Here is a 22,126-nt window from a genome sequence, read left to right as displayed (position 1 = left end):
GGGACATTGATGTTTACACCCCTATGAAACAACTGGAATATATATTTTTGGAAAGTCACATATTAAACACCTATTTAAAGACAGTCACATTAATATAGCTACGTTTATAGCTACGTTTCTTCACCGCACTGATCATTTAGACATACAAGCACTTTGTACTAGCTATCGGGTATATCACACATTTGCAAAGACAGAGAGGAAAGTTTTTTTTAATTTAAAAGGGGTACATCCTCCATTTTAGGATGCTCAACTGATTCTGGAACAGTTTTTCTTTTTCTTCTGTGCCCCTCCATTCCAAAAAGTTATGCCTCTGGTAATAAGGGTGCAAATTTAGTTGGTTGAAGGAAAAATTTGCACCCTTATTACCATGGTCATAACTTTTGGAATGGCGGGGCACAGAACAAAAAGAAAAAATGTTCCAGAACCAGTTAAGCAGACCCAATTGGATGATGTATTCAGTATAAATAAAAAAAAAATACAGTGAAATGTCCTTTTTAAAAAAATAATTTAACATGAGGTCATTGAATTTTTCATACATTGTCCAATAAGGAAAAAAATCATTATCACAGATTTATAGCATTATTATAAAGCTTAATCAGAACAAAAGAAAATCAGTTATATTACTCTCTAATTTTACTAGTGAGAATGAATCTGGCAGGATCTAGAAGTAGTAGTAGATGCTCTGCCCTAGGACAGTTTATTTCTTGTCATTTGTAGCTCTGCCGCAATTAGTAATTTATGGTCGAAATTATATACTATTATTGTTCAAATTAAATTGTTGATTACTCGAACCTTTACAATTTTAGGTTGCATACTTGAAAGCTGACAAGAGTTGATTTGCTCCGGGAATAAAAAGACAAGAATAGTGATGCTGCTTTTTATAGCTGGGTTATTGATAACTACAGACTGACTCTCAAACAAGGTACCCTCTATATAAGATTGGTAAAAACAGTTAAGGAAGTAATGAATTACGGATAAATATGGTATAAAAATAGTGGCAAATTATAGCATAGAAGAATATTTGGAAAAATAAAAAGGTTATTTTTTTTCTGGTACACGAAGAAAGGGAAGGGCAGTACAGAAAGGATGAGAACAATCTGTGGTCTCTTCTTTTTTTTAACCTTGAATGTGAAGTGCAAAAATGACATTTTGTTAAAAAATACTGTATTGAAAAAGGAAGTTGGGCAAGTATTGCAGTACAATAATATGCAAAAACCTCTACTGCTCAGTGTATATTTTTTATTTTAAAGTCAGACATACGAAACTGTATAGCCATAGAGCTGTATACATCTGGGGCATATGTTCGGCATTGAGTTTTAAATTATGTGCATCAACATAATGGACTAAAATATATGCATAACATTTGCCTGCAACATACACGCACCACCTTTGGAAGATTTAACATGAACGTACATGAATGTAGACCAGCCTCTACTTCCAATACTTCATAGTCAAGTAAACAGGTTTGAAAAGAAAACGCATCTAATCTATTCAAGTATTCAGGACATAATGTTAGGTCATCATTTAGTCTTCAGATTGCAGAAAGTCATTATCATCAGCAATTTGAGGACATGGATAACTATAAGATGATGGACAGTGGTGATCTATACTGCAGCAAAGACCAAGAAATAGCAATTGCATTTCAATTTACCTGTTTATAGATTATTTATATGATTTATTTGAGTTTGTTGCTGATTTTCTACAACTGAAAATCAATTGCAACTACATGTAATTGTATAAGAATGTATGAGTTGTCAAAAGCTTTTACACCCTGAGGCCTTAGGTTCACTGCCCTGTATCTGAGTAGGACCTCAAATATTAATTAATGACAAGCACAATCAGCAGAACTGCATAGTTTAGAACAATGAATGTATACAAAATGTCAGTAAAGATTAAAAACATAAATGATTGACATAAATACATATGTTCTCCTATTAGTCTTCGACTTCATATAGTTCATACAAAGCATACACTATATGGAGAAAAGTATTGGAACACCAACATATTATACCTACAAAAGCTTTTATGACATCCCATTCTAAATCCATAATCATTAATATGAAGTTGGAGACCAGTTTACAGCTATATCAGCTTCCATTCTTGTATGAAGTCTTTCTACCACATTTTAGAGTATGTCAGTGGGAATTTCCACCTATTCATCAAGAAGAGCATTTGAGAGGATGAGACTACCTGGTTTGCAATCTCCATTCTAGCTCATCCTAAAGGTGTTCCATGGGATTCAGATCAAGATTCTGTGCGGTCGTCCAAGTTCTTGTACATGAAAGTCAAGCAACCATGTCTTTATATTCTGTGAACTGGGGCACAGTCATGCTGGAACAGAAAAGGGTCTTCTCCAAACTGACCCCACAAGGTTGGAAACATACACTTGTTCAAAATGTCCCAGTATGCTGAAGCTTTAAGATTTCCCTTCACTGACACTAAATGGCCTAAAGTCTATCCCTGAAAAACAATCATATAGCATGATACTTTTTCTACTAAACTTTAGAGTTGTCACAATACAATTGTCACAATGTCACGCAGGTAACGTTTTCCTGGCATTTGACAAACTTAGACTTGTCCATCAGACTGCCAGATAGAAAAGTGTGATTTGTCATTCCACAGACTATGCTTCCACTGCTCCAGAGTCCGATGGCAGCACGCTTTAAACAATTCCACCCAATGTGTGTCATCCTGCTTGCTGATGTAAGGTTTGCATGCGGCTGCTTGACCATGGAGACCCATGTTATAAAGCTCCCAGGCACAGATTTGTGCTGATTTAATTCCAGAGGAGGTTTAGGCATTGCAGTTATTAAGTCAGCAGAATGTTGGTGACTTTCATGCACTATGTATGTACGCACTCGGTGACCCCAGTCTTTAACTTTATGTGGTCTGTGTCTGAGACTTTATGGCTGAGTTTATGTGGTTCCTAAATGCTTTCCCGTTTCAATAATCCCTCTCACAGTTGTGATGGAATATTTTCTGCAGGCATAATTTCATGGACTGACTTGCTACAACGGTGTCATCCTATTACAGTAATTATTACTATTTATTATTTAATGACCTTTGGCTTGATCTCGAACCATGACAACTTGATGGATGAATGCTCTGTAGGAAGATCGATCTTGTGCAAGCCTAAATAGATCCACCAGGGTCTTTTTCTGCTGTTATCTTGACAGTATCAAGCCATGGGGTTGCTGGTCTTCCTCTTCGCCTTGTTTCTTCTATTCTTCCGACCATGATGTCCTTCGCCAGTGATTGCTCTCTTCGTATGTCCAAACTAGGCAAGTTGTAGCTTGGTAATCCTTGCTTCGAGTTACATGTCTGACTTCATTTGTTCCAAAATTGATTTGTTTGTTCTTCTTGCCATTAAAGTACCACATTCATGAACTCTTTAGAACAACTCATTCTCTTACAAATGTTAGTAAAGCCAGACAGCAAGGCTAAGGGCTGATTTTTATAAACCTGTCATGGGTGTGTCAGAGGTGTCAGACAGTCGCCCTGCAGTTGGTTGCAGTTGATCACTATGTTTGGCATTACAGATATCTTCTTAGAGGCTGTCTCTAGGACTCAACGGCTACCTCCCTCTGGCTAATTAACACCCTGGCCTGGGTGTATAAATACCTGCTATGTTTCAGAGGGAGGTGCTGGCGATATTCATTACTACCTCTGAAGGCTTTAGCAAGAGCAGTACTTCATCCTCTCTGGAGCTTGAGGACATGTGCACATTTGTCTGGAGTCGTGTAAAGCTAAGCTAAGCAATTTCCCCATTTGTTCACCCATGTTCTCTATGGTGTTTAGTGGAGATCGACTAGTGCTCATCTCCTCCCTTCCTTAGCCTTAGCCATTCACCAGGGAAAGACAGGGCCAGGCACGTGTGCGGAGATTGGTGAAGAGCCAATACAGGGACGTTAGGGGAGACAGGGTTACGCTAGATCTACCTAGGAGGTCTCCACTTCTCCCCTTTCCTAGAGTATGGGCTCCCTTCCCCTCTTCCATTTGTGTTGCACTAAGTCTTTCCCACACCTTGCGTGACAATATTTCCCTTGCTACAGTCTCTACGGAAATATTACCTGCTTTTCTGTCTGGTTTTGAGGACGTTTTTTCTGAGAAGGGGTGTCAGGATTTACCTCCTCATTGTGCATATGACTGTCCTATTAATCTGACCCTCGGAGCTAAACTACCAAAGTCCAGACTGTATAATCTTTCTGGCCCTGAGACACAAGCCATGAAGGATTTCATTGCGGAAAGTCTGGAGAAGGGAGACATTAGGCCCTCATCTTCGCCTGTGGCGGCAAGGTTCTTCTTCATGAAGAAAAAAAATGGCAGCCTACGTCTCTTTTTAGATTTCCGGGAATTGAATCAAATTACCTATCCCTAGTAGGCCATGGACACACTTGTCCGTGGATTTTATTACCGACCTACAGGTTTCTGAAGGCAAAACGGTGGTTTTGGTGGTAGTAGATAGGTTCAGTAAAATGGTTCACTTCATTGCCTGCACTTCCAAATGCCAACACACTTGCTCAAGTGTTCATAAATGAGATTGTGAAGCTTCACAGGGTTCCCTCCGATGTGGTGTCAGATCTGGGGACCCAGTTTGTTTCCGAGTTCTGGAAGGCATTCTGTTCTCGACTGGGAGTGCAGCTATCCTTTTCCTTTGCCTTCCACCCTCAGTCGAATGGACAGACTGAGCGAGTTAATCAGAATTTGGAGACCTACCTCAGGTGTTTCGTCTCCGAAAATCAGGAGAATTGGGCATCCTACTTACCGCTGGCAGAATTTGCCATTAATAATCATCATCAAGAATCCACTGGCAGGTCACCATTCTTCGGTGCATACGGTTATCACCTACAGTTTGGTACCTTTAGTGGCGGAGGAGCTTCAGGAGTTCCTGAGGAGGAACAGTTTGCTTTGTCGCTCTCCTCGGTATGGCAGGGTGTTCTGAGTAATTTAAAGATCATGGGAGACAGGTATAAACGTATGGCTGACAGAAAACGCTTGCCAAGTCTGGATCTGAATGTGAATGATTTTGTGTGGTTGTCTACCAGGAATATAAGATTGAAAGTTCCTTCTTGGAAGCTGGGACCTAGGTTTATTGGTCCCTATAAAACAACCACTGTCATTAACCCAGCAGCGTTTCGTCTTGAACTTCCTCAGGCCCTTAAGATCCACAACGGCTACCTCCCTCTGGCTAATTAACACCCTGGCTTGGGTGTATAAATACCTGCTGTGTTTCAGAGGGAGGTGTTGGCGATATTCATTACTACTTCTGAAGGCTTTAGCAAGAGCAGTACTTCATCCTCTCTGGAGTTTGAGGACGTGTGCGCATTTGTCTGGAGTCATCTAAAGCTAAGCTAAGCAATTTTCCCATTTGTTCACCCTTGTTGTCTATAGTGTTTAGTGGAGATCGACTAGTGCTCATCTCCTCCCTTCGCGAGCCTTAGCAATACGCCAGGGAAAGACGGCGAGGCACGCGTACGGTGATTGAAGAGCCAATACAGGGACGATAGGGGTGACAGAGTGACGCTAGATCTACCTAGGAGGTCTCCACTCCCCCCTTTCCCTAGAGTCTGGGCTCACTTCCCCTCTTCCCTTTGTGTTGCACTAAGTCTTTCTCACACCTTGTGTGACAAAACCTGTGGCAATGAGACTGAATGAAAATCTGGAATTCAATAATTAAAAGTTGTGTATCAGTACTTTTCTACATAAAATGCAATGCATTAAATGGTAGTGATTGACTCACTATAGTAACTGCAATAGGTAGTGAAAAAGTCCTGTACGTACCCAGTTTCCTTCTTTGTCTTGGAAGATGCTGGGCGCTTACTGAGACCTGCAATGTCAGCAGTCTTGATGCTGGTTTGCTGTAGGGATAATCCATTTGTATTTTGATCCTAAAAATGATATTGATTAAAAACAAACTATGATTATCTAAAAAAATATATATATACATGTATACACTGCTCAAAAAAATAAAGGGAACACTTAAACAGCAGAATATAACTCTAAGTAAATCAAACTTCTGTGAAATCAAACTGTCCACTTAGGAAGCAACACTGATTAACAAGCATATTGGCAATTATCAAGACACACTCAATAAAGGAGTCGCTCTGCAGGTGGGGACCACAGACCACATCTCAGTACCAATGCTTTTTGGCTGATGTTTTGGTCACTTTTGAATGTTGGTTGTGCTTTCACACTCCTGGTAGCATGAGACGGACTCTACAACCTACAGAAGTTGCTCAGGTAGTGCAGCTCATCCAGGATGGCACATCAATGCGAGCTATGGCAAGAAGGTTTGCTGTGTCTGTCAGGATAGTGTCCAGAGGCTGGAGGCACTACCAGGAGATGGGCCAGTACACCAGGAGATGTGGAGGGGGCCGTAGGAGGGCAACAACCCAGCAGCAGGATCGCTACCTTCGCCTTTGTGCAAGGAGGAGCACTGCCAGAGCCCCGCAAAATGACCTTCAGCAGGCCACAAATGTGCATGTGTCTGCACAAACGGTTAGAAACCAACTCCATGAGGGTGGTATGAGGGCCCGACGTCCACAGATGGGGGTTGTGCTCACAGAACCACTCACCACTCCTTTATTGAGTGTGTCTTGATAATTGCCAATAATTTCCATCTATTGTCTATTCCATTTGAACAACAGCATGTGAAATTGATTGTCAAGTTGCTTCCTAAGTGGACAGTTTGATTTCACAGACGTTTGATTTACTTGGAGTTATGTTCTTTTGTTTAAGTGTTTCCTTTATTTTTTTGAGCAGTGTATATATACAGTGCCTTGTGAAAGTATTTGGCCCCCTTGAACTTTTCTACCTTTTGCGTCATTTCTGGCTTCAACCATAAAGATATAAAATTCAAATTTATTTGGGAAGAATCACAAGTGGGAAATAATCGTGAAGTGGAACGAAATTTATTGGATATTTTAAACTTTTTTAAAAATTAAAAACTGAAAAGTGGGGTGTGCAATATTATTCGGCCCCCTTGAGTGGCGCCACCTTTTGCTGCGATTACAGCTGCAAGTCGCTTGGGGTATGTCTCTATCAGTTTTGCACATCGAGAGGCTGAAATTCTTGCCCATTCTTCCTTGCAAAACAGCTTGAGCTCAAAGAGGTTGGATGGAGAGCGTTTGTGAACAGCAGTTTTCAGCTCTTTCCTCAGATTCTCGATTGGATTCAGGTTTGGACTTTGACTTGTCCATTCTAACACCTGGATACGTTTATTTTTGAACCATTCCATTGCAGATTTTGCTTTATGTTTGGGATCAGTCTTGTTGGAAGATAAACCTGTTGGAGTCTGCAAAAGACCTGAGACTGGGACGGAGATTTTCTTCCAGAATGGTCCAGCATTTGGCTCCGTCCATCTTCCCATCACTTTTAACCATTTTCCCTGTCCCTGCTGAAGAAAAGCAGGCCCAAACCATGATGCTGCCACCACCATGTTTGACAGTGGGGATGGTGTTTTGAGGGTGATGAGCTGTGTTGCTTTTACACCAAACATATCGTTTTGCATTGTGGCCAAAAAGTTTGATTTTGGTTTCATCTGACCAGAGCACCATATTCCACATGTTTGGTGTGTCTCCCAAGTGGCTTGTGGCAAACTTCAAACAAGACTTTTTATGGATATCTTTGAGAAATGGCTTTCTTCTTGCCACTCTTCCATAAAGGCCAGATTTTTGCAGTGTACGACTGATTGCTGTCCTATGAACAGACTCTCCCACCTCATCTGTAGATCTCTGCAGTTCATCCAGAGTGATTATGGGCCTTTTGGCTGCATCTCTGATAAGTCCTCTCCTTGTTCGAGATGAAAGTTTAGAGGGACGACCAGGTCTTGGTAGATTTTTCTGTGGTCTGATACTCCTTCCATTTCAATATGATCGCTTGCACAGTGCTCCTTGAGATGTTTAAAACTTGGGAAATCTTTTTGTATCCAAATCCGGCTTTAAACTTTGCCACAACACTATCTCGGACCTGCCTGGTGAGTTCCTTGGTCTTCATGATGCTCTCTGCACTTGAAACAGAACCCTGAGACTATCACAGAGCAGGTGCATTTATACGGAGACTTGATTACACACAGGTGGATTCTATTTATCATTACCAGTCATTTAGGACAACACTGGATCATTCAGAGATCCTCACTGAACTTCTGGAGTGATTTTGCTGCACTGAAAGTAAAGGGGCCGAATAATATCGCACGCCCGACTTTTCAGTTTTTAATTCTTTAAAAAAGTTTAAAATATCCAATAAATTGCGTCCCACTTCACGATTGTGTCCCACTTGTTGTTGATTCTTCCCAAAAAAAAATAGAATTTTATATCTTTATGTTTGAAGCCAGGAATGTGGCAAAGGTAGAAAAGTTCAAGGGGGCCAAATACTTTCACAAGGCACTATATATATATATATATATATATATATATATATATATATATATATATATATATATATATATATATATATATATATAATCAGTACAGACCAAAAGTTTGGACACACCTTCTCATTTCAAGATTTTGCTGTATTTTCATAACTATGAAAATTGTACATTCACACTGAAGCCATCACAACTATGAATTAACACGTGGAATTATATACTTAACAAAAAAGTGTGAAACAACTGAAAATCTGTCTTATATAATGTTCTTCAAAGTAGCCACCTTTTGCTTTGATGACTGCTTTGCACACTCTTGGAATGCTCTTGATGAGCTTCAAGAGGTAGTCACCGGAAACGGTCTTCCAACAATCTTGAAGGAGTTCCCAGAGATGCTTAGCACTTGTTGGCCCTTTTGCCTTCACTCTGCGGTCCAGCTCACCCCAAACCATCTCGATTGGGTTCAGGTCTGGTGACTGTGGAGGCCAGGTCATCTGGCGTAGCACCCCATCACTCTCCTTCTTGGTCAAATAGCCCTTACAAAGCCTGGAGGTGTGTTTGGGGTCATTTTCCTGTTGAAAAATAAATGATGGTCCAACTAAACGCAAACTGGATGGAATAGCATGCCGCTGCAAGAAGCTGTGGTAGCCATGCTGGTTCAGTATGCCTTCAATTTTGAATAAATCCCCAACAGTGTCACCAGCAAAGCACCCCCACACCATCACACCTCCTCCTCCATGCTTCACGGTGGGAACCAGGCATGTAGTGTCCATCCGTTCACCTTTTCTGCGTCGCACAAAGACACGGTGGTTGGAACCAAAGATCTCAAATTTGGACTCATCAGACCAAAGCAGATTTCCACTGGTCTAATGTCCATTCCTTGTGTTCTTTAGCCCAAACAAGTCTCTTCTGCTTGTTGCCTGTCTTTAGCAGTGGTTTCCTAGCAGCTATTTTACCATGAAGGCCTGCTGCACAAAGTCTCCTCTTAACAGTTGTTATAGAGATGTGTCTGCTGCTAGAACTCTGTGTGGCATTGACCTGGTCTCTAATCTGAGCTGCTGTTAACCTGCGATTTCTAAGGCTGGTGTCTCGGATAAACTTATCCTCAGAAGCAGAGGTGACTCTTGGTCTTCCTTTCCTGGGGCGGTCCTCATGTGAGCTAGTTTCTTCGTAGCGCTTGATGGTTTTTGCAACTGCACTTGGGGACACTTTTAAAGTTTTCCCAATTTTTCGCACTGACTGACCTTCATTTTTTAAAGTAATGATGGCCACTCATTTTCTTTACTTAGCTGCCTTTTTCTTGCCATAATACAAATTCTAACAGTCTATTCAGTAGGACTATCAGCTGTGTATCCACCTGACTTCTGCACAACACAACTGATGGTCCCAACCCCATTTATAAGGCAAGAAATCCCACTTATTAACCCTGACAGGGCACACCTGTGAAGTGAAAACCATTTCCGGTGACTACCTCTTGAAGCTCATCAAGAGAATGCCAAGAGTGTGCAAAGCAGTCATCAAAGCAAAAGGTGGCTACTTTGAAGAACCTAGAATATAAGACATATTTTCAGTTGTTTCACACTTTTTTGTTAAGTATATAATTCCACATGTTTTAATTCACAGTTTTGATGCCTTCAGTGTGAATGTACAATTTTCATGGTCATGAAAATACAGAAAAATCTTTAAATGAGAAGGTGTGTCCAAAATTTTGGTCTGTACTGTGTGTGTGTGTGTATATGTATATGTATATATATATATATATATATATATATATATATATATATATATATATATATATATATATATATATATATATATATACATACACACACATTAATCCTACATCCAGCAGCACACTTACTTACCCATGATAGATCTGGAGGACTGTACCTCTTTCTCCATATCTCCAGATTATTTTTCTGTGGCTGTAGTACCCATGCGGCATGCTCCTGTAGAACCTCCATGGCTTTCTCTGCATTTGTAACCTACACAAAGTTGTTAGTAACATTAGCTGTCATGTCTACCACTGCTGGCTGGTTTCCAAAACCTTTATTCATCCATCAGAGCAAAGAAGTGCATGTTTTCAGATACCTCTGTAAGTTGTGATTGGCGCAATAGCTCATCTATTTTCTTGTGCTGTTTTAGTTTTGTTAAAAATTTTTGCTGCCACGGATCTTTCTTAGGTTTGATCTAGAAGGAGAAAATACAAAAATATAATAGCTATGGTTATCATAAATGCATATAAATGTATATTAGCAACTTTTGTTTTCTAAGAATCCATATTGCTTACTTGACTAGCTTTGACATTAAGGTATTTTCATTTTCCACAAACTAAAGGCCAATTCTGGCAGGGACACGTAAGATTTTCTGCCAGATTCTACCTTCACATCCCCCTTCTGAATCAGAGAGAGACTACAGCTTCATAGTTACCTACATGACTGCCTTTACAACTTACAATGAATCACTTAATAGCGCATAGGAAAATGGACTTCGTGCTGACTAAATTGTCCTGACAGCGTGATACTGACACTCTTCTCTGTGCCTATATTCTGCGGATGGAGAAGACAGATGGGAAATGTACACTAGTGTTGCTCAAGGTGCCAAAAGGGCAGTCATTGGAAAATGGCATTTTGCTATGCCTTTATTTAACAGCTTATAACTTTGTAGGAACTGTATGAATCCCCATGAATTTGGTGACATATATATGTATTCTTCTTTGTGGATGTTTTTTTTATTTTACAAGAATACTAAGAATTTTGGAAATAATGCACTTTTCTTTCAATTTTAAATGTAAGGCTGCATGCCCACTATGCATTTTTCAAGCGTTTTTTCAGCGGAATTTCCGCAGCGAAAACTCTTAAAAAACGCTTGGTAATAGGTGCATCATGGTCCCCAATGATAATCCGCTTGTGCTGCGCACATGCTGCGGAAATTTCCGCTGCGGATTATCATTGCGGAAAAATCCACAGCATGTCCATTAATTTTGCGGACACGCAGCGTAACATTATATAACCTGCTGTCCTAACTGTCCTAACTTGTCATTTACTTTCTTAGGATGAGACCCAAATCAGCTTCTTGGACCTAAACTTTACAGGCAATACTCTTTCAGAATCTATTAGCACAATTTTGTTGTGTAAATCTACAGGTGGCAATACCACACTATACAGTGCTGCTCACCATTATTGGCACCCCTTCATTTTTTTCATAGACTACAATATCTTCAGAAATAAATGGAAATGTACCAAAGTTATATCCTCAGGATTCTTTATTTAGTGGTCCAAAGTAATACAACAATAAAACATTATTTTTCAACTTTCATGTTGCAATTTCAAAGATTAAAAAAGAGAATAAACAGCATACCGGATATATAGTGTGTTTCATATAAATGCTGTGTTTTTTTGTGTAAACTGTGCATTTTAAATACATTGTGAGACCTGCTGACAGGCAGCATAAAAAGGGTTAATCTTCCTCTCACAGGCTTGATCATGTGACCCAGCTCTGTTTAATATGCAGAAGATTCAGGAAAAACACCTCTGGGCAGTCAGCCAATGACGGCAGCTCTAACAGTCACATGGGAGTGGGAGGAGCTAAATCCTGTGAGGTAGTTAAGGATTGAAGTGGCAGTTGGTGGCCAGACATTTTGAGAAGAGGAAGCCATTTTGTAGGTGAAGGAGTTACCTACCTTCTCCCTGACTGCTGTGCTTAAAAAGGGGACAGACATAATAAGGGGAGCTGATAGTCTTCATATAAGGAAGATTACAATTGCACCTCTAAGAGGAAGAATTACCTCAGGACAGAAACAGAGCACAGTGCTGAGGAAGAAATATTCAGATTTGATAAAACCAGAGGTTACCAAGATCTGCCTTAAAAAGGGGACCAACACAATAAGGGGAGCATGTAATATCCCAGAGATGGGTATCACTATAATTTTATATATTGATACTCATAATATTAGAGTTTAGTATTATTTCATGTAAGAATTGGCCTAAGTGTCACTGTATATCAACACTCATTGCAGCAGCCCAGTTAGAGATACGCTAGGATCCCCACTGAGGCAGTTGCTAGGCAGATGGCTTAGTGGGTGGAGCCTCTGGGTTTACTATAAATAGCTGTAACCATTATTTCAGTCAGAGTTCCAGTGAAAACCTCAGAGGACAGTTGGGGACCAGCCATGAAGCAGACAGAAAACATGTGAGGGGATTAATTTTCCCTCATCCCAGTGGACTGAATAGGGATGGACTGACCCCAGCAAACCTGTAGGATAGCCTGAGGACTAGCACCCTTGAGGCAGATGGAATGCCCTGGTCTGAACAGCACCCTAAGCCTACAAGAATACCACGCCGTGGAGACAGGAGGAGTACGGGCCTGAAGGGTAGTCCCCCATCATAAAGATGGGTAACAGGAGTCCTGCAATATAATGAAGGTCATAGAAAACAGGGATATGGGGGTCTGCTGGGGAAAGCCACCCCAGTGGGATAGAAGAAGACTCTATCGTGTCACCTTGGATAACAGGATAGGCTCTGTTCACACTTGCTGTTTATCACGCCTCATATATGCCGTTTCCTGCATCTGTCACTAAACGCCCGTCTGAGGAACTTTATCATCTACACGTGTTATGTTGTAACATCTATGGCTGTAATCCATCTTCTGGCTGTGATTCTTTGTTAAGGCTGAACATTGCAAGTAAAAGTGTCATCTGTTTTAAAAGCACATCTGCCTCCTGACATCACGGGAAACGCTACCATTACCACCACACAAAGAAGAGGGAACAGTAAAACGCAGCGTTAATTCCCCGCACACCCGTAGCCGTGTGTCCATTATTTATTTTTAATGTGCAGTAGAGCGCCAGGCACCGGGCATGGCCACCCAAAACCCCGTGTGACAGTAAGGAAAGATCCGATCCATGCCCGGTGTACTGGGTGCCCCTGCGCTGCAGGGTGTCACATGTATCATTTTTGAGTTCATTTGATTCAACTAGAACTTCATAGTCATGACCCTGTAGACCCATCTTGAAACCATCTTGAAACCATAGTTTCTGTACAAGGTTTCAGGATTACAGGCCTGGAGTCCATTATCCTGACAGGCCTGATCTCCCCTCTTGAATTAGTGAATTTCTGATGACTAACGAGAATGCGGAATGTCTTCTGAATGGTTCTCTTCCTCATGGGGGACGCAGCATTAAGAGCGTAAGACATGCCTTCAATCAGTTCATCAAAACAATTCTGTAGTACATTCATCCCCAAAACTACAGGTGGGAAATCGTCTTCTCCTGTATCAACTACAATAAGGCCTTGGTCAGGTAGTTCAGCTCTGCCAATTTTAAAAGTAGTTGTCCAGTAGCCCACTTGAGGAACAGGTTGTCCGTTACTAGCTATAATGTGGAGGTCAGTCAAGGTAATTTTTGCTAGCTGGTCTGTTTTCCAGCAACGCTTATATTGTGGTATCTGAATTGTGGTATCTTGCAACCCAGTGTCAAGTAGTGCTGGAAAAAGGTTACCCTCTATTGTGATCGGAATGGTGGGGCGATAGCCGACATATTTCAGGTCATCTTTACCTATGCATTCTCCTGCTGAGGGTCGGTCCTTGGCCTCAGGAAATTCCAGTTTAAGGACCGATATTCTCTTTCTATGTGACCACTATGGTAGCATCTGTGTCAAATCGGTCGACCTAAGGAATCAAATCTGTCGGTAGGTCTCCTACCTGTTCGGTAGTAGTTGTCTCTGGGACTGTAGGGTGGCACATTCTGGATGAAACGAGGATGGTGTTCTTGGCTGTGGGATGGATGCTTCAACGCCTTACTTCTTTGCATAGGAGTGCAAGACTTTTGGTTAATTCCGCAATTTGATTACGTATCTCTTCAGTAGAGCCTTCTACCTGTTGGGGAGCACACTGAACAACAACAGGTTTGGCAGGGCAGAACTTTCTTGGTAGTTCAACCCTTTATCCCTTGGACTCAATATTTTTATGGCAGATTCTTTCAAATCCATAAAATCACTATCAGGGTGTTGTAGTGCCAGCATTCTCAATTGTAACCTGGTAGTATCAGACATTACTCCCTCAATAAATTGTTCCTTTAAAATTTGATCAGCATTAAAAGCTTCAGCGGGAGCAGCTTGGTTAAGGGCACACCAGGCTTCCCGTGAACTAAGGGCAAAATCTCTTAAAGATTCATGGGACTGTTGTCTTTTCCCAAAGCATCAAATCTTTAACTCTGTCAGGGTTTTGGTTTCCTAACCTGTCTAGTATCTGTTAAGGAGTTTTCCTTATACTGGGAAGCCAAGATTTAACTGAACCCTTAGTGCAGCGCCCCCTAGCTGACCAATCAATAACTCCACTTTTTGTGCAGGGCTCACTGGGTACAGTCTGAACATTGCCTACATTTTCTCTTTAAAGTTGTTTAAAGTGTGGGGTTCTCCACTGTAGCTGGGGAGCCAGGGTGCCCCAAAGTAATAAGGCATTGTTAATGGCATTGCTTGAGCCATAGGAGCTGATGGGCTAGTCATTTCCCTCTCCTCTTCTGAAGACATGTTTACAACACTGTATGTATAAGGCTATGTGCCCACGATGCAGAAATGAAGCAGAAAATTTCTGCAGCATTTCTGCATCTCCCTGGCAGAAAAAACGCATGCAGATTGTGCATGCATTTTTCCTGCAGAATACATGTGGAATACATGCGGATTCACATGCGTTTCCGCATGCAGACTGACAAGCGCTTTCCAGGCGATTAGCATCACTTGGAAAGTGCTTGACAACTAGGTCACACTATATAAATCCATGCAAACAATGCTTAAAATAAAGCTATACTCACCCCCGATGCCCCGGTGTGTGCTGCAGCGCTCGTTCCTGTCTGGTTCCCGGCTGCCGGCATATCGCGAGACACAGCGGTGAAGGGCCTGCGGTCACATGACTGTGACGTCACCGAAGGTCCTTCAGCGCTGCCGGCATGCAGAGAGAAGCCGTCGGACAGGTGAATATAAACGTTATTTTTTATTTTATTCTTTTTTTTACAGGCACAATGGTACCCAGGTCTGGATGAGAGTCTCCTCTCCTCCAGAACTGGGTACCATCCGCACATAGAGACGCATAGAATCCGCTTGTACAAATGTACAGACGCGCATTCTATGCGTCTCAATGCAAATCAATGGCGGCGCTTCCGCTGCGCTTCCGCAAAATTAATGAACATGCTGCGGATTTATGAGCGCTGCAGAAACGCTGCGGAAAAATCCGCAGCATGTGCATTGACATTGCGGAATGCCATTGGGGACCATGGGGTGCGGATTACCATGCGTTTTTTATGCATTTCCGCTGCGGAAATTCCGCAGCATAAACGCATGAAAAACGCATCGTGTGCACGCAGCCTTAAGCAGTAATTCCTCTTACCTTTCTGGCTGCTGTATGTCTCTCCCCTCTTTGTCGGGGTGCAGCAGAGAAAATTTCAACTTCAGTTGCTCATTCCTGTAGGACACCAACTTTATATACAAGATATCTGCGTAAAAACTTGAAAACATAGTTTAAATCACAGGGTATTACAATCAAATCAGAACACTGTTCCCAATAAAGCAGCCACTGGGATGTGTACAGTCCATCAACAGCTGTGGTGCAGTACAAATTCTTTACAGCAGAAAAGACTGACACTTTCTGAGGTAATTTTCTCTTCAACTTCCCTCAATATCAGCAGTATTTATTAACTCAATCTTCAATAAATATAAAGCACAGAGGTAAATCCTGTTTGTGACGCCAATTCTTGTGGTAATCTCATGTGGTGTATAGCAGGGTGCTGTACTCCTTGCAGTATACAATGGATCTCGCTGTGGCCAGTTCTCTGTCAGGAGAAGAGTCCTCTCTTCTCAAATTACACACCCACATGAAACTCCACAATATAATGTTTTTCCAGTAAATGCCTCCAGGTAGAGGGCGATTATGGTGGTAGTAGTCTGTGCACCCGAGCCCCAGTCATAAAGAAGCCTTAAGAACATAAACAGAAGTCTCTTTACTGAAGATAATGGGGCAAGTTCTTATTCACAAACAGTAGGGAACTGAGGTACAGGATTACACTCACGGTTGAAGACTGCTGTGTACCTGCAGACAGGCAGATCTCGGTAACCTCTGGTTTCATCAAATCTGAGTATTTCTTCCTCAGCACTGTGCTCTGTTCCTGCCCTGAGGTAATTCTTCCTCTTAGAGGTGCAATTGTAATCTTCCTTATATGAAGACTATTAGTTCCCCTTATTGTGTCGGTCCCTTTTTTAAGCACAGCAGTCAGGGAGAAGGTAGGTAACTCCTTCACCTACAAAATGGCTTCTTCTTCTCAAAATGTCTGACCACCAACTGCCACTTCAATTCTTAACTACCTCACAGGATTTAGCTCCTCCCACTCCCATGTGACGGTTAGAGCTTCAGTCATTGGCTGACTGCCCAGAGGCATTTTTCCAGAAGTTTCAGCACATTAACCAGGGCTGGGTCACATGATTAAGCCTGTAAGAGGAAGATTAACCCTTTTTGTGCAGCCTACCAGCAGGTCTCACCATGTGTTTAAAATGCACAGTTTACACAAAAAAACAGCATTTATATGAAACACACTATATATCCGGTATCCCATAGAAATGGCCACTTTGTGGGATACCACAGTTGCACCCCCCTTGGCATTGCTGACAGCCTCCAAATGTTTCTTGTAGCCATCTATAAGCTTCTTGCACTTCTCAGGTGGAATTTTCTCATACTCTTCCTTCGCAGTTTTTTTCAAGCTCTTGAATGTTTGCAGGGTTCTTTTTCCCAATGGCAGATTTCAGCTCACCCCAAAGATTTTCAATGGGATTGAGGTCAGGACTCATTGCTGGTAATTTTAAAACAGTCCATTTTTTCTTTTTCTACTATTCCTGTGTACTTTGGTCATTGTCTTGCTGGAGGACCCTTGATCTTTGACTTAAACCAAGTTTTCTTACACTGGGTAGGTCAAAATCTCTTGATAATTCTCCGATTTCATGATTCCTGTGATACGGTCAAGGCCTTCAGTACCAGATGCAGCAAAGCAACCCCAAAGCATTATGGATCCTCCACCATGCTTAACTGTTGGTAAGGTGTTCTTTTCCTTATAAGCTTCATTGCGCCGCCTGTAAACAAACTGTTGCTTTGCATTGCCAAAAAGCTCTTTTTTTGTTTCATCTGTCAACAGAACATTTTCCCAGAAGGATTGTGGTTTGTCAAGGTATTCTTCGGCATAAATCGATCGTTCCTTTCTATGTCATTTCTTCAGCAATGGTTTCTTCCTTGGACTTTGCCCATAAAGCTCTGCTTGGTTTAATGTGTGGCATATGGTACTTGTTGAAACCATGACCCCAGACTGTTCTTTGGAGATGGCCTTATACCCTTTGGAAGTCTTGTGTTTGCTAATAATAGCAGTTCTGATGTCCTCAGACAGCTCCTTTGTCTTCACCATTGTGACTAAGGAACAGGGCCTACCATGTGGGTTTTTAAAACAAACACTGAAATCATCATTCATTGGCCAATTCAAGTCTCATGGGCACTGACAATTAATCACAGGTGAATCTCCTTTGTGATTTACCACAAGTCAAAATGTGTCTCCATACTAAATTAATGCAAACCGTGCCAATACCAGTGTCACAGCAAGCTTTAGGTTTTTCTATTTTTCCCTCCATTGTTTTTGTTTTAAATATTATTGTTTAGCATTTGCTCTTTTATATTGAACACGAGGGCTCTATACAAAAAAACTTTCACTTGATTTATTTTTTTTCAGGAGATCTTCCACAGTACTTAAACTTCATGGGTGCCAATAACCATGAGCAGGACTGTATGCAGCTTTTTGCCATCTTAACCATGTAATTAAAAATATACTCATTAGGGAATTTACACGACGTACCAAAATAAATTGCTCTGATCCTAAGGGATATTCTATGGCATATATTAATCTGGAAACCGTCTCTTAAAAAGCAAATATCCGCAATGGTCTATTCAGAGAGCCAAAAATATTGTTGAGAACAAAGATCGCAATTCATTGTTAAAATATCATAATAGGTCTAATTAATCTAAACAACGTATTGTTTTTCTACCACTTTTAGCAATAATTATATATAAAATATATATATATATAATATTATATATTTAAGAATTATAATATGCATGTGTATATATATATAATATGTATGTGTGTGTATATATATATATATATATATATATATATATATATATATATATATATATATATATATATATATATATAATGTATAATATATATATTATAATAATATATAATATATATATATTATATACAGTACAGACCAAAAGTTTGTACACACCTTCTCATTTAAAGATTTTTCTGTACTTTCATGGCTTTGAAAATTGTACATTCACACTGAAGGCATCAAAACTATGAATTAACACATGTGGAATTAAATACTTAACGAAAAAGTGTGAAACAACTGAAAATATGTCTTATATTCTGGTTCTTCAAAGTAGCCACCTTTTGATTTTATGACTGCTTTGCACACTCTTGCCATTCTCTTGATGAGCTTCAAGAGGTAGCCACCGGAAATGGTCTTCCAACAATCTTGAAGGAGTTCCCAGAGATGCTTAGAACTTGTTGTCCCTTTTGCCTTCACTCTGCGGTCCAGCTCACCCCAAACCATCTCGATTGGGTTCAGGTCTGGTGACTGTGGAGGCCAGGTTATCTGTCGTAGCACCCCATCACTCTCCTTCTTGGTCAAATAGCCCTTACACAGCCTGTAGGTGTGTTTGGGGTCATTGTCCTGTTGAAAAATAAATGATGGTCCAACTAAACGCAAACCGGATGGAATAGCCTGCCGCTGCAAGATGCTGTGGTAGCCATGCTGGTTCAGTATGCCTTCAATTTTGAATAAATCCCCAACAGTGTCACCAGCAAAGCACCCCCACACCATCACACCTCCTCCTCCATGCTTCACGGTGGGAAACAGGCATGTAGAGTCCATCCGTTCACCTTTTCTGCGTCGCACAAAGACACGGTAGTTGGAACCAAAGATCTCAAATTTGGACTCATCAGACCAAAGCAGAGATTTCCACTGGTCTAATGTCCATTCCTTGTGTTCTTTAGCCCAAACAAGTCTCTTCTGCTTGTTGCCTGTCCTTAGCAGGGGTTTCCTAGCAGCTATTTTACCATGAAGGCCTGCTGCACAAAGTCTCCTCTTAACAGTTGTTGTAGAGATGTGTCTGCTGCTAGAACTCTGTGTGGCATTGACCTGGTCTCTAATCTGAGCTGCTGTTAACCTGCAATTTCTGAGGTTGGTGACTCGGATAAACTTATCCTCAGAAGCAGAGGTGACTCTTAGTCTTCCTTTCCTGGGACGGTCCTCATGTGAGCCAGTTTCTTTGTAGCGCTTGATGGTTTTTGCAACTGCACTTGGGGACACTTTCAAAGTTTGCCCAATTTTTCGCACTGACTGACCTTCATTTCTTAAAGTAATGATGGCCACTCGTTTTTCTTTACTTAGCTGCTTTTTTCTTGCCATAATACAAATTCTAACAGTCTATTCAGTAGGACTATCAGCTGTGTATCCACCTGACTTCTGCACAACACAACTGATGGTCCCAACCCCATTTATAAGGCAAGAAATCCCACTTATTAAACCTGACAGGGCACACCTGTGAAGTGAAAACCATTTCCGGTGACTACCTCTTGAAGCTCATCAAGAGAATGCCAAGAATGTGCAAAGCAGTCATCAAAGCAAAAGGTGGCTACTTTGAAGAACCTAGAATAGAAGACATATTTTCAGTTGTTTCACACTTTTTTGTTAAGTATATAATTCCGCATGTGTTAATTCATAGTTTTGATGCCTTCAGTGTGAATGTACAATTTTCAAAGTCATGAAAATTCAGAAAAATCTTTAAATGAGAAGGTGTGTCCAAACTTTTGGTCTGTACTGTATATAGATAGATATTTTCTTGGATCCTTTAGAAATTGATGACAACGGATGTCACATTAATGGATCCGTTGCCCACTGACTCCAATGTTAAAAATAAAACGGATTCGGCAGAGATCAGTTGGTGAATAACATCAGCACAGCTTTTTTCCTAACGGATTTCTGCTGGATCCATTCTAACAGATCATTACTGGACATCTGAACATAGCCTAAGTGACACATTGCTGAATTCTGTGTTTTAACCCCTACCTCATGCTGTCCTCGGATAACATCTGTTGACAGATTCCATTTAAAAGGTTGGATACTCTTTCTGTTTTAGTCTGGAATTGTACCTAGTTACATTTATAATGACCATGATGGGGTACAATATAAATTGTATGTCTAAGTTTGGCCATTTACTACGATTAAGAACACTGACCGTGTTGAAAACAAGTCAGAAAAGGAACTTTCTTTTATTCAAGTCTGTCACCCAAAAGTGACACTATTCTAAAAGCTTCACCCCTCAAGGTGCTCAAAACCACATTCAAGAACTTTATTAACCCTTCAGGTGCTTCACAGGAATTTTTGGAATGTGGAAGAAAAAAATGAACATTTAACTTTTTTTCACAAAAATGTTACTTTAGACCCAATTTTTTTTATTTTCGCAGGGGTAACAAGAAAAAATGGACCCCAAAATTTGTTGTGCAATTTCCCCTGGGCACGCAGATACCCCATATGTGGGGAAAAACCACTGTTTGGGCGCATGGCAGGGCTTGGAAGGGAAGGAGCGCCATTTGACTTTTTGATTGTAAAATTTACTTGAATAATTAGCGGACGCCATGTTGCGTTTGGAGAGCCCCTGATGTGCTTAAACAGTGGAAACCCCCCACAAGTGACCCCATTTTGGAAACTAGACACCCCAAGGCACCTATCTAGATGCATACTGAGAACTTGAAACCCCTAGGTGCTTCACAAATTGATTCGTAAAAATGAAAAAGTATTTTATTTCCCACTTTTTCATTTTTACGAATCAATTTGTGAAGCACCTGAGGGTTCCAAGTGCTCACTATGCATCTAGATAGGTGCCTTGGGGGGTCTAGTTTCCAAAATGGGGTCACTTGTGGGGGAGCTCCAAGGTTTAGGCACACAGGGGCTCTCCAAACGCAACATGGTGTCCGCTAACAATTTGAGCCGATTTTCCATTCAATTTGTTAGCGGACACCATGTCGCGTTTGGAAAGCCCCTGATGTGCCTAAACAGTGGAGCTCCCCCACAAGTGACCCCATTTTGGAAACTATACCCCTCAAGGATTTTATTAAGTGGTATAGTGAACATTTTGAACCCAGAGGTACGACACAGAATTTGATAACATTAGGTCATCATATTGAATAAGTTGTCATTACTCTTGAGCACAAGTGCTTGCTACTTGAGTTTGCATCGGGTACTCAGGTATGCACCATGTATCACGGGTGCTCAAGTGAAATGCTCGAGTCCCCGCCCGCATGTTTCACGGTTATTAGACACCCCAAAAAAAACATGCGGGGATCACTCGTGCATGGCAGGCAATCCCCGCGAGGTTTTTTTTGGCCGCGAAGCATATGGGGCGGAGACTCGAGCACCCGCGATACTCAGTGCATACCCGAGCACCCGATGCAAACGCAAGTAGCGAGCACTTGCGTTCAACACTAGTTGCCATATCGTCATCTTTTTTTTTTACTTTTGAAAAAAAAAACAACCCCAACCCTAACATTAGCACAACCCCAACCCTAGCCCTAGCGTTTATTTTTTACGCCGTTCCTCGTGCGGTATAAGTGATGAGATTACTTTATTCTTCGGGTCGGTGCGATTACAGCGATACCAGAATCATATC

The 22,126-nt window shown here is 41.2% G+C and overlaps 1 protein-coding gene across 4 annotated transcripts in view; it reads right to left on the bottom strand.

Annotated features, from left to right (window-relative positions):
• The window catches only part of LOC141259599 (uncharacterized), a 248,968-nt gene that overhangs the window by 185,745 nt on the left and 41,097 nt on the right, over nt 1–22,126 (bottom strand). For 3 of the 4 annotated variants that reach the window (XM_073675832.1, XM_073675830.1, XM_073675833.1), the window contains exons 10-12: nt 10,457–10,555; nt 10,231–10,350; nt 5,782–5,888 (exon numbers count right to left, since the gene is read on the bottom strand). In XM_073675832.1, the coding sequence (XP_073531933.1) occupies nt 5,782–5,888; nt 10,231–10,350; nt 10,457–10,555 (326 nt within the window). Of the gene's footprint in view, nt 1–5,781; nt 5,889–10,230; nt 10,351–10,456; nt 10,556–15,745; nt 15,778–22,126 lie in introns of those variants that run through there. The other variant, XM_073675834.1, reaches the window with a different exon arrangement.

Source organism: Phyllobates terribilis, unplaced genomic scaffold, assembly GCF_046119375.1.
Source record: "Phyllobates terribilis strain yellow unplaced genomic scaffold, ASM4611937v1 Scaffold_3__8_contigs__length_932513732, whole genome shotgun sequence".
Classification (NCBI taxonomy): domain Eukaryota; kingdom Metazoa; phylum Chordata; class Amphibia; order Anura; family Dendrobatidae; genus Phyllobates; species Phyllobates terribilis.
The sequence above is the reverse complement of the archived record's forward strand: the minus strand, read 5'-3'. Positions and strand labels throughout refer to the sequence as shown.